Here is a 13,978-nt window from a genome sequence, read left to right as displayed (position 1 = left end):
ACCAAAAATAATGATAAATTAGTGGTAAAATAGGGGCGAATAGGACCAAGAAGAAAGAGGAGGGGGTGAATTTGTGTTTTACGCCGTGCCAGCAACTAAGGCTATATCACAGCAAGGCAGCCAGCCCTGTAAACAGATGCCACGTGCAGAGAAAGAACAGCGTGCCCGGGACGAGAAATGAACTCAGGGCAGCCAACTCTTCACTGTATTGGTGACAGGCGCTAACCTTTCCGCCACCGGACCGCTCCAAGAAGAAAGAAGAAGTGGTAAAATTAATAATCTGTTTTGATGCGAAAATAGTATCTAGAAGTTAATTAAAGCGAAAAAAAACCACAAAAGCTACTGACAGTGATATTGATTTGTAAGTTTGTTTATAAGACTGGATTACCAATATAAGCAGACTTGATTACTGCAGCTCCTTGCTTGGAACTCTCTCCCTTTCCATATTTCCCACCTACCCACCATTGAATCCTTTAAACGTGCACTGAAAACACACCTCTTCCGTTAACATTACTCCTAAAAACCTATCCCATAATGTTAGTCCTTTGTCACACCCTTCCTTTTGCAATATCATGTTACTCTCAGCTTTTGTTCTTGTTATTTGGTTCCTCTTTGTGTTTTCTGTATTTGATTTATTCTTTGCTTAGTACGGTTGTTTATTTTTTTAGAGCTCGTATGTCATTTGTTTGTTTTCCCGTCCCTCCTATGCTGTCCATGTTTTGTTCTTGATCTTAAGCGCTAAGAGCATGCTCTTTAGGAGTGTGAGTATGCGCTTTACAAATTTAGCAATTATATCATTATCATTATCATCATTATCATTATTATCTTCGTCGTCGTCGTCATCATCATCATTATTATTATTAATAATAATAAGCAGCACAAGCATCAGACATTTCTGCCTGCCAATGTGAGGACCCCTTGATGCGTGCAAATATGACAGACACAGACATGAAAGTACGCGCTTTATCCTGGCCTGTGCACACCTCAATGCACTTCACAAATGACAGGTGCAGAACTTGATGGGACGACAAGATAAGACGACAAAATGTCGGTGTGCAGCAGACCGTGTCCTACGCCGTCATATAACCTTAGTGCTTGCATGGTGTAAAACATGAGCAGCCAACCCTCCCTGGTAAGGCACCAAGCACTTAATATTGACAGGCCTCAAGAATTTGCACACCCTTTAAAATTATCATCACTAATTAAGTACTCATTCAGTTTGACCAACAATTTACACCGTTAACATTCAGTTTTATTTTGTTCATTTTTGTTATAAGGTATTAAGATGCCCGCAGTCAGTCAAATGGTGAACACAACATTCCTGCCTTCCAAGTGGGTAAGCTTCCTCAATCACTCTAAAAAGTTTGGACTCGTTCTGATTTAGTTTATAGGGCAGGATCTGTGGTAATTCTTGTATAAAAAAAGTAGGTTTTTCATAATTTAATGTGTATTGATTCGGTTCACTTTGTAGTGCATAACTGACAATAACGTGCAACGGAATGCATTTTAATTTCTAATTCTCGCGTAGCCTAAACATTGTAAAGTGTGTTTTGCAGCCCTACAACATATTTATGGAAAAGTGGATATTGCTTTCTCAAAACCTTGAATTTTTTAAAATATAGTGCTGTCAAGACAGGAATATGAGGAACAGGGCCTTGCAAACTGCCTTGACAAGTTTGATGTATAGATGTCTTAGTAAAGCTGACTTGTTGCCTTGTGGTGGAGAGAGAATAAACAGAAAAGCAAAAGAAGTCAGCATCACAGACTGGGAGCTGCCGCAAACTTATATATTATTGTATTGTTGTTGTACTTGTCACTTGCTGCTGTAGTTTTTACCAGAGGTTCAGCATCGTTTGCCTCCTGCCATACAGCGACATCCTACTTGGTGGTGGGAGCTGGGGGGCAGGTCCTTGAAGTGCACGAACTGTCGAGCGGGGGGAGGAAACTGTGGGCCTGGGTTTGATGCGCGCGCACGTCAGCAGAAGGTGCATTCGAAAATCACCGGGGGGAAGTAGGTCTTGCAGATCCACTTGAAAATTTCCGCGAAACTTGTGGGCTACTCTTAAGTGGCTTTGTAGCTGTAGATGGTCCACAAGATGGACCCTTCTGGGTCCGGACAACGCTTCTGGGGTAACCTTACCTCTGCTTCATTAGTATGACCCCTGGACAATCAGTGTCAAACCTACCTCCGTTCCTTTGCGCCTCGCCCTGTCGCTACTTACAACATTTATACAGATGACCCCGACGACCTCAACTTTATTTGCTTATACAGGCGACACCATTACTGATTAGCCAGCAGGTGTTTTTTTTTTTTTTTTTTGATAAGGCTTTGTGATAGCTCTTCTGTGCCTTTGAATGGATTCGTAATTACAGTGTATAAGCATACCTAGAGATAACGAACAGAAAACTTTGCATTTATAGATGACCTTAGAGCACCTAGCAACAGTTGTGACAGTCAGTTATTCATTAAAACCTACTGTTGATACAGGCTGATGGCACACTATTTTCACCCTTTTCAATTAATTCGTGAAATGAAAAAGTTTCCATGAGTAAGCTCGTGCCCGTGAGAACAATCATTTTCACTGTCATAAAAATTCCGTCGCTGCGATTGGTGAATGACTGCTTGCAAAATGAATCATATCTCTTTACTTTCAGTGCTTCATCTGTCGGACGAATTTTCTACACTCGACCATGGCATCCTTCAGTCCCTTCATCTTACTTTTGATCTCTCTGGCACATTTTTTAACTGATTCCGGTCCTACCTGGGCCTGCAGTATCACATTCATGGTGATACACAGTTGCTAGAGTCTGGCCTCCCTCCCCAGTTCCAGTAGCTCTGCACCACAAACATAAACCATAAATCATAAACAAAAGTAAATGAACTAAAGCCTAAGATATACAGCCGATTTAACCTCGTTTTTCCTGTTGCTGATATTTGAGAAGAGAAAAAACACGACGGTGCAAATATTATAGTAAAGTTTTCCATCAGTGGCATTGTACGTTTTTATTGTCCAGGACTTCGCCATTGCACCACTTCATACCTTTGACACAGGATGTGATGCAGCGTGGACATACACAATTAAAATGTTTCTGAGAGAAATACATGTTTGTAGCATCACAAGAAAGCACACTAGACTGAAAACAAAAAGGGCAAGGCTTTGTGACAATTTCTAGAATTTAATGCTGGTACAGCAAGGACAAACCAGTATGACAACATCTTTCAAATATTTGTTGTAACGGAGGATGTTGGTCAGGATGACAATGTTTTCAGTCCTTTTCCTCTGTATAAATTATTTAGGGTGCCAAGTGCGCATGTCGCTCTCTCGTGCGCTCGTTTCCTGTTATGGAGTTTCCTACTTTTTACGACGTAGGGCGCCTCCTCCTTCTGTCGAGTATTACATATAGGGAGACAAATACCTACAGGCTGAGAAGGTATTTCTCTCTCTCATGCTTAATTTTCTCCTCCTCTGTGGCCGGCGAGACAAGACTGTATTGATGAAGCTCGAGGTCTCGCTTTGCAATGAGAAAACACGACAAAAATCGTCGCCCCAAAGCCTCCATCATCACCTCATCCTGCTCGAGGAAGTCCAACGCCTCTCCCAAAGAAGTAGGAAGCTTCTGCGCATTTGCAGTATCCATTTCCGGTGGCAGCTCGATTTCTGCGGCCTCCAGTCCCGCCATTCCTGCTGCCAAATGACTCGCTACGACCAGGTAAGGATTGGCGGCGGCGGAAGGGAGGCGATTCTCGAGGTACACGTCGTTGTTGCCCACCTTGAAGCGGGTCATACCTGTGCGACGTTCCACAGCCCAGGTGTTGTCAGAAGGGCAGAACAATTTATGCAAGCGTCGGTAGCAGTTGATGGTGGGACAACACAGTGCTGTTAGAGCCCGCGCGTGCTTCAGGATGCCGGCGTTCCAGCGCAGTGCGAGGTCGGAGATGGCGTCCTTCCTCTGGTCGTCCACCATGGCGTTCTGGCCGGCCGCAGTCCACAGAGAGTGGTTGAGGTGAAGGCCGCTGGTCCACTCCTTGCCATCAGGCACCGACATGAAGGTGGCCGTGTAGCCGCGCCGCTTGAAGAAGATCTTGACAGCGTTCTTCACGTGGAACGCCATGTCGGCAGCTTTGATGTCGTCCATGGGGTCAAAGTTGAGCTCCCATTGGCCGGACAAGACTCAGGGTAAAAGGACGTCACGTGCAGACCCGCCTTCTCCAGCGTCTCGCACAGGTCGTAGAAAATGTCAAAGTGACATTCTGTTTACGAAGATTTAAAAGCTCCTTGGTGTTACCCCCGAGAGGTTCTAAAGTATCCTTAAAACGAGCAAACAAATAGTATTTCTTACACATTATTTATTGATCATCAAAACTGTCATCTATGTCTGTAAACATGACATACACCAACATCTGTGAAAAATATCGTGCTCTCAATGTTGAAATTTTTCGATACGAAATTATCCTCCTTTCTTGCCACCAGATGGCCGTATTGGCCTATTTAAAATTACCTTTGTGAGATATGAAGCATTTATTAGCAACTTACCTCTTTCAGGACAATGAATTCAAACTCGAAGGCAACTTTCAGCGTGAGTCCGAATTTGTCTCGCAGCTTCCCAAGTAGCTGCTGCACTATACCCCGGGTGGACAACCCATCAGGAGTGCCGTCCCTTTTCAGGAGGTCGCAAAGAACAGAAGCTGTGCGGCGCGAGCCGGAGTCGCACCAGGGTGTGGCTATCAGAGTTGAAAGGTCAGGCTTCCAGTTCCTGTTCTCGTTTTCGTTAAATTCTTTTATCTCCCTTGTAGCTTCTGAGTTGGGTCCCAACATTAGCGTGCCTTTAAATGACAGGAAAAACAGGCATAATAAGAAAATAAGATGCTACTTCAGTTTCTTGAACAAAGACAATAGATGATTAACTCTGAGACCATACAGATAGAACTGGTCGACAAGTGAACTGTATTGTCCCGACCTGTCACATTCTCAAGTAAAAGACTCGTCACAAAAAACATGAATCGTGTTTGTTAAAGGTAATTCATTAAATTACCAAGGCCACAAAATCAAGGTATTTACCTTAAGGTAATGTGAAACTTGCCATATAGATATATAACAACAACAAATCTTGTGTAGTTATCACAGGATGCCTTTGTTTTCGACATTGCGAAATATGTTTTGGATGGATACTGTCAGTCGTAAGAGAACGTGTAGATTGTAATTAATGGCGAAAATGTATGTTTGCTAGAGTGTTTTTTTTAATGAATATATTCGTGGTAATGACACCTGCACTTTCTGTTTGATCTTTAATTTTACTTACTGTGGATGATTCGGACACCTGTTGCTTTGTACTCTGTACACTGTACTCTGTAAAACCTAAACTTGATTTTGTTGCTAAAAATATACCAATAAAATCTATGATTAATATATGCGGTTAACTATTTGTGAAATGAAATACTAAATAATAAGCCTTTTTTTTAAAAACCCAGCTCATAAACAGTTTGAAAGTACGGGCAACTGCTACTAACATCTCAGTGTCTACATGCTAGAGGTTGTCTCCCTTGCACAGGTTGTGGTCCTGCGTTACTCATGTTTATGATCTTTGATTCCTGCAACTATTATCGAAACGAAATATAAATGTTGTTTTATAGCAACAGCCGTCACTGTACTGAACTGTGTGTAACACAACACCGTCTACATCATATGAATAAAAGAGACAGAGCTAAATGTGTGTGTGAGAGAGAGATTGATTATTGTTTCAGAAAGGGTGTGAGCACCTGTCGAAATAACTAAACACCACAATCCAGTTTAAATAAGACCAGTTATACGCTACTTTTATGCCTACACATGTGTATATAAAACAGCATTTAAGAATATACCCCAACACACACAAACTATACACCATTACCCTAAACCTTAACAAAGAAAGAAAGCTGGATATAGTCGTGAGGAAATAAAGGCACAGTAGTATGTCATACATATAAATTAATGTAATCACCCTGCTAACAACTGCCGTCCCAGATGTGCGGTCAGGTGACGCAACTGTAAACCATTGTGTCTCCAATACAGTGAGGAAAGGCTGCCCTGGACTGAAATTCGTTGTGGGCAAGCTGTTATTTTTCTGCATGATGCACCTGTTAACAGAACTGTCTGAACATGACATAGCCTACCTAAACCTCATTGTAAAACATTGGTCTTATTATTATTATTCTCTCCCCTTCAACGTCTCCATGTTCCTACTAGTAATGAGTACAAACATTTTTAATGGATTTACTTTAGTACCGTAATGTGAGAATAAGTTTGTAATGAGACTAAGAGCGACACGCGTGACTGAGCATTAGTTGATCTAAGAGGATTCTGGAACAAACTGCAGTGAAAGTAAGAGAGACAGAGAGAGTAAAGCGAAGAAAAGGTTGAGATACTTTGTAACAGGAAAGCAAGATTACCGAGTTAAGTAGGCCCGACAGCTTCTAATTTGCCGAGAGCACCCGCCTATGACCTGTTCTGCTAAGCTTAAAAAAAAAGGAGAGAGAAACGAGCGGTGCGAATCGACAGTTAGGCGGTAACACGGACACAATTGTGTGGAGGTATGTATTTGGGGGGGTGTGTGTTTTTCTCGATGTGCATGTGTGTTGAATTCATGCACATGAACTTTTCTACCGCTCAAATAGTATCCCAGTATCCACCGCTTCATGTGCATTATCTTAATGATGGCAGATGGCATCGTGGCCCTTTTTGTGCGACCCCATCACGACCCCCTCAGAGAATGTCATTTTTTTCCATTTCAGTCAGTCGCTAGTTCTATGTCGACAGGTGGTATAAACAGACAAGCCAGATGGGCGCAGAAATGAGTCATACATGTAATTCAATACCCGATATCCCATGACAACAGCAGGTAGTCTGACGCCTGTGTTTCAGTGCTGCTGAACCACCTCACTTGCCGATATTGCTCAGATGTGGGGGCAATGCCGTTCGAAGTTCAGCCTTCTTCTATTTGTCATATTCAAGTCCCTTTGGAGATTTACAGTCAGGTTCTTTCTTTAGTTATTGTTTACACCTTTTGGGGCCATGGTTAGAAAGCGAGGATAAGCGGATGCCAAAGATGGGGAAAGATAAGGAAGTCCAGGACAAGCGTCTTGTCTTTTCGGTGTCCAGACCCCTTTATGTAACTCTTCCCCCGGGTATCTTGGCCACTGCCGTGTAACTATGGCCTTAGAGTCAAAACAGCATCCGCGAACTCTGGACAAACCTTTAAAAGTATGGAAATAAGATGCTTGACCTCAATTTCTCAATTGAACCGGGGCAACGATAAACACTCGCTTCATCGCTTCGGCCTCTGGTTGCTGCTGCTGTTGTCGGTTTTGGCGAACTCGGAGAGACGAGGCATAATGTGATGACAGAGAATGAACTGAAAACGACTGCCAGGGATTGTGGCAGTCCATTATTCATTAGCACCTGCTGTTGAATACTGGCTGATGGCACGCAATTTCCTGCTTTTCAATTACTTCGTCAAATGAAGATGTAGAGGCTGTGCCGCCCTCGGCTGAAACTAAAGGATAGACCCTGACTCTCCCTGCATGAAGCCCACTAGCGGGCATATTGTAAAACGATACTGTCTCAGTAATAGGGATACCCTGCTAGCCTTCCACCCTGTATTTTTCATATTTTATTTACAAATTCTCAACTTTCCATGCTTTTTTTATATTGAACTGTTCCTAGATTTCGAAATCGAGGAGGTGGGTGTCAAGCTAGTCATGCTCCATGCTGGGATTTTTTATGACATTTTGATGGTTGGGATGGCTGCGTGGTGGCTCCATCAAGTTCTGTTAGGGTGTGCTTGCAGTCTATCCAGCAGTTGTAAATTAATGTGAGGGAGTTCGTTCTTGAAAGAATAGCACTCGCTCCTAGAATGAAACCAAACATCTAACAAGACTTTTGAAAGCATCAAAAATGTATCTCCTGCTGCTTATTTCGATCGTAAACATGAATGAAGTATGGTTTCAAACGTTCAGGAGGAGGAGGAGGAAGAGGAACCTAGAGAAAGAAAACAAAATAACAGTGAAGGGTGTGTAAAGGATGGTGTGTAAAGGAACCAAAACATGGTGTGTAGAGGAACAATTAAGAGGATGTCTAAGCTGGGTTTGATGGGTTACCTGAGAAACAGCCGAAACTTCAGCTGCTTGCGAAACACTTCTGCAGGCTCCCCATGCTTCAGCACAGAAGGTTGAGGGTTCTAAGACACAGGATCTGCATTCTAAAATGTCCCGGCCGCCAGATGGCTTTCTGATGGTGGCCCCTGGAAACTGGGACAAAACGGGATGGAAAGGCCTAGTTGGGGACAGTGACTGGTTCAAACAGAGACACAACCTTCCCCAGGTACTCTGGAGATGTTTGTCGTGCACGAGGAAGTGTTAGAAAAGTTTACAGACATGCGTGTGGACTGGTAGCCGCTGGAGTGACTACAGAACAGGTGGGTGTGGCGCAGACAATTAACACATGACTGAGCTGCGTGACATGCCCGTGCACAGCACCACAAGGAGAGTTTTGGATTGAAAAACAAAACCTAATGACAATTTCTAACATTTAATTTTAGGAAAACAGAAGCAGACCCAGTATGGTAATTTAGAATGAATGAGATCTCTACTGCCTATATTAAGCGCCTCCATTGACATGAATGACGGAGAGTAAGGACATGGATGGAGTGGGACGGACTGCTTTGTTTGTAACAACCGGGTTGGCCTTGTCGTCTCAGTATATTTATCGTCTTTTATGTGTGTGTGTGCGTGTGCGTGTGCGCGAGCTTAATACTCACTACTTTAATTTTTCTTAACTTCCTGTATCTATGTATTTTTCAACGAAGAGTAAGGTTACTGCTTAAAGATTTGGGATTTCAGTGATAATTCCAAATGTCTCGCGTCGAGTTATCCCAGATTATGAACTTTTAGCGCGACGACACTAATGGCTGCTTGGCGACGTCTAAGGCCCAGACAAGAATTTAAATTATTCTTCTGACCTAGTTATGAATGAAAATAAGCCCCCTTTTGACCTGGATGTTTTGAAGAAATGCTCAAAATAACTGCTACTAAACTTATTTAAATGTAAGATATCCATGAGGTTTGTAAATGTATGCACGCGAGAATAAAGAGAGAGAGAGGAATGGAGGAAGAAAAAGAAAGAGAAAAAGCGTGTGGGAATAGAGCAATAGAAGAGCAGGTAAACATTTAGTCTACACCAAGCCCTTGTATTGTTGTGGTTGCTATTGTATAACAGTTGAAGTCGTGGTATAGAATATATTCTGTCATGAAGTCTGTATTTATTTGACTTATAAGGACGTCATCTCAGTAAGGTAAGACGCAGAACAACAACCATAGAGTGCACTGAACCGTCTTAACACAACGTTTAAAGGTCTACATGAGTCCAAAACATTTTTTTTCAAATAACGAGGATAAAATAAATGTAGTACTTCCCTAAATCTGTGTGAATAACATTTTTTTCAATCTTCCTAAAACAAGTCCTGAAACTCCGTTGGTCCATGGACGTGACTAATCAGCACATGATACCAACTTTCTCATTGGCTGTAGGTTAACAACGGAAACGTGTCCTGGTACATTCCTGATGTCAGTATTTGTTTGTTTGTTTGTTTATTTGTTTGTTTATTTGTTTGTTTGTTTGTTTGTTTGTTTTTACTTTTTCTGTGCATCATATTTTTTCACGGAAATGAAAAGGGAGCTTTCACCGAGATCTGAGGGGGACAATTTCTTTTGCTAAGCTCCACCCAGTCACTCGAAAACAAAATTTCACTCACACTCTAGTAGACCTTTAAGAACTGTTATATTCCCCGATATTCTAAAGGCTTTTTGATTCTTTTTATCCTCGTACCGCTGGTGACAAAGAGCATTATTGTACAAGGCAGGTGTGTGCGTTGGCATTTCCTGACTGGTTCTGTCCCTGTTGGGGGTTGTCTTGTGTTGTGCTCAAGGGTTATTCGTCCGGTAACAGGACGTTTACCCGAACAGCCCGGTGTTTTGATGGAGGTCTATGATATCAACTGCTCTGCCAGTCAGAGTCCGTGGAAGCTCACTTCGTGTCACGGCGTCTCACCTCACTGACCAGACTGAATACTTGTGTTGATGACAATGAAGGCATCAGCGTCAGCAGGCAGTTTTAGGAGAACCCCCGCAGATCAGGGTGGCTTTCAGAATAAACATGCTTTGAATGTCTCATAGGATTGTTCATTAACTTCTTCGCTCATTTTTCTTCGGCTTAGGTTCTCACTGCTTCCTTCTTTCATTCTTTCATCCCCGACGTTTATTTTTCAACGGTGATTATATCTCTACTTTTCAGTCCTATTTCCTTCATTTGTCGCTTTATCTTATATTTTTCTGGTTCTTATTGTTTCATGTATTTTTTTTAATTATTCCTTCAGCTTCCTGTCCGTCTTCGTGAGACGTTTGCTTCCTGTATTTAGAGTTTTGGGTTTCCTAGGTTTCCGAAGTTATTGAAGTATATCAATGAAAAATTGCTGGTTACGGTCACTGATGAGACTATTCTACCCTACCGAGGAAGAAAATTTAACCTGCAGACCTTCAACATTTTTTCACCTTTCCGTTTGTTTCTTCTGTTTGGTATTAGTCCAACAAAGCTTTTAAGAATTATTGAAACAAAAAATTTCCATTGTTTAGCATTTTTCAACGATATATTGGGGAAAGACGGGTGTGCAAATCAAAGATAATAACCTGTACATTGTTATCACTTTCATAGCGGAGGACAACAACTCTGAACTTCGCCTTCTGATTCCCACGTTTTTTCTAAGCTATCGTCGAAGGATAGTAGAGGATTTAAAAAAAAATACCCAGCCTACTACTAATTAAATTGTTGGCACTGCTTCAAAAATCGAACAATTAATATCTGTCATATCGCAGTTCGGACCTCAAAAACACGGCCTGAGAAGAAAAAAACAGCAGCTGCTTCAAGCGTGTGAAAAAACGAAAAAAAAAAGTGTTTATTTGTTGAGCTCCACCTGTTTTAACGCTGACTCACCGTCGTCGTTCACACTTGTGTAGGTCTGGTCTAGTCGTTTTGTACAGCAAGCATTGTGTGGATGTTGTTATTAGGGTTTACCCTTGGAGATCATTCAGTTACGATTCAGCCTTTGACACGAGCACAGTGAGTATCGGGTGTCTGGGTTCACATTTCATCGCCTTTCATTTCTCTGTGTTTTTTGGTTTGTTTTTCTCACCGCCAGCCATACCTGTTACGAGAATTTTATAGACTTGTGGAATAACTAGCGACTTAAGATGTTTTTCACATAACAAAAAGTAGTTTGCGTTTGTTTGTTTTGGAGGAAAGAGGAGGGACATGTTAGACGATTCGAGGACAAAAGATCGCTGGGTCTGATCCTGGAATAACTCCCCCGATCACCCAGCAGGTTTATCATGAAGTTAAAAGCGGTGGAAGGAGGGATTGCCATGTTCTAGATACGGTGGACCACTTACAGATCTTCGCCTCTTCTTCCAGGCTGTGGTACCTTTTACCGTGACTTGTGTATCGTATAAAGTTTAAGAGCTCGAGGAGAAATTTGTTTTACATAACGTATGGTTTCTTGCTGGTCGAGATGACAGTCGTCAACGATGTGACAGAGGATGGTTCCGGTACTCCCGTTGTCACCTAAGAGAATCACTGACCATTTAGTAACCAAGTGTCCTAAAGCCCTAACATGGTGTGGTCCACTGTTCCTAATGATTCATTTTAAGATATTATATCTGGTTGAATATGCCACTTCCAGTCTAGTAATGCGCGCCTGCGGACATTAGCATTCATTGAAACAGTTCAGATGTACCTAATGAACAAATGACTTCCGGTTCTCGCATTGGATGCATTATCTATAACATAAACGTATCCGTGTAAGTCCCTGATGACATTCTGATGATTGTTTTGTTCTTCCACATATACTCAACGGTTTAATGTACCTCTTTTTCCCAGTGGACCAGATCACTGGCAGAGGTTACACACTATGTTAATTTACATCCTATACTTTGTAACGCTCATCCTCGACCTTTTCCTCCTCCATCTTCCCTCCCCACCCCACTCCACCACCTGCTGGTGAGGACGTCACGCTCTTGTCAGCTCGACAAAGAAGCTCCAGAAGAATGGTAAGAATTTATCAAGGTGCCTTCAGTCAGCTCCACATGTAAATTGTCACATCTGAGCGAGTCGAAGGGCCATTCAAAGCAACAGTCTACCTGTTTGAGAAGTGTGTTTCAATCACAATGCCTGTCACCCATGGTTTCGTGTCAGCCATATCAGAAGTGTAGCTACCTACCGACGATTAGGACTGGTTTGCTTGCCTAGCAGAAAATATTTTTCTTTCTTCCTGAAGATAGCAAAGCTAGCAACGTTGGAGTTTTAAGGTCATACTGTGAAAACAGACCGGTTGGTCCCATGCATGGCGTGTTTTTACTGCTCAGTTAAATTTTAGCATAAAGGAAAAGACGAGTGGCCTAACAAGTTGGACGAATGATGTTGTCTAGTTTGAATATGAAACGTGTTTAATATTTAATACCTCGGGTGGATGGGATGGTAAGGGTGAGGAGGGGAAGGGGTCGGCGTACATGTTGCATTTCCAGGTCATCGCAGATGTTGGCTGCTGTTGTTGGTGCCTCTTCCATTTGTTTCTCCCTGCTGTTAGGGACCAGGAGGCCTACCAAGGGTAGTACCAACCAGTGTTCTATACTGGTTGCCAGATCCCTTATGGAAAGTCTATTTGTTACCTTTTTTACTTTAACATTTTTTATTGTTTATTTAAATACAGAATTTGGATGGTTTACCACCATAGGTCTTTAGGTGGATTAAGAGAATTTTAATTTTATACTTAATGTATAGGCACTGGTCCTCGGTACCTCTCCGAACTCACTCCTTTTGATACCTCCTCGCGACTACTTCGCTCATCTTCTGACACCAAGCTTCTGTGACTCCGACTCAGACAAAGTATGGATAAAAGGTTTTCTCCTACCAAGCCCCATCAACTTGGAACGGATTACCCATAATCCTTCCTCAATCTGATTATTTCACCACCTTTAAGTGTAAATTTAAAACGCATTTTTCAGAACGACTCCACTGTGACCCTGTCCTGACCCTCAGTGTGTAGAATGTGTGTCTGTATTTACTTTGTATATGAGTGGGTGTGTGTTGTAAACGCCAGCATGTCTGTTAAATGCGTGCATGAGAGCATATTGTTGATGGTTTATTATATATACTTATATATATATATACCTGTATATTATTTATATAAAGCGCTCTGAGCAAATCATTGGAAAAGCGCTATGAAAATTGTCATCATCATTTTCATCATCATTATCATCATTAAAATTTATATTTTTTAAAACTTTCTTTGTAGGCCATGTCACCAACAGCCCATGTGGATTGCTATGTCTATCTGCACAGCTACACAGACTTTCTGAAATATTTCCTAGCACAATTTCAGGTTCCAAAAGAATTGTTCATTTAGAATCGTGTCTGAAGTAGAGCTCCCGGGCAGCTTTTAAATACTCTTTCGTTAGGAAAAACCTAGTTCGTAACAGCAGCAATTTAACAAGTGTGAAGTGGTTAGCTTCATGTCAGCAGGCTCGAGGACCCTGATTTATAGCTTGTAATCTGCTGAAAGGAACACAGGTGATATGTCTTGGTTGGGTCCTACATGTGGAAAAGAGCGTGGGGCATTCAACTTATTTAGTGATAGACCATTGTGAAGAGGGGTGGGTCAGTAACTCACTTGATCTGTGTGAGAAGATCTCTAAAACTTTTGCCGGAATCAACACTGTTTATCAATTTCTCTCTTCTATTTTTGTTCTTATATTTTTCATGAAGCGAACATGCAGCTGCCGCATTGACACCCTATGTTACTGTTTGAAATCTTATCCTTCCCATTCATGCATCCTTTTATTACCTTCATTTTTCTTTGTTATCCTCTGATTCCAAATATTATGCAACAATCTTAG

General features: G+C 41.9%; 1 protein-coding gene across 1 annotated transcript; it reads right to left on the bottom strand.

Moving 5' to 3' along the window:
• Window positions 1-3,228: 3,228 nt before the first annotated feature.
• Window positions 3,229-4,865, bottom strand: LOC112566450 (glutamine synthetase-like). The gene is made up of 2 exons (XM_025242653.1): window positions 4,536-4,865; window positions 3,229-4,309 (listed from the first exon to the last, which is right to left on the bottom strand). Exon 2 carries the CDS (start codon window positions 4,135-4,137, stop codon window positions 3,418-3,420), a length of 720 nt encoding a protein of 239 aa, XP_025098438.1. The 5' UTR covers window positions 4,138-4,309; window positions 4,536-4,865; the 3' UTR covers window positions 3,229-3,417.
• Between the last annotated feature and the right edge of the window lie 9,113 nt (window positions 4,866-13,978).

Source organism: Pomacea canaliculata, linkage group LG6 (assembly GCF_003073045.1).
Source record: "Pomacea canaliculata isolate SZHN2017 linkage group LG6, ASM307304v1, whole genome shotgun sequence".
In the NCBI taxonomy this organism is placed as follows: domain Eukaryota; kingdom Metazoa; phylum Mollusca; class Gastropoda; order Architaenioglossa; family Ampullariidae; genus Pomacea; species Pomacea canaliculata.
Note: the sequence above shows the minus strand (reverse complement) of the source record. Positions and strands in the feature narration are given on the sequence as shown.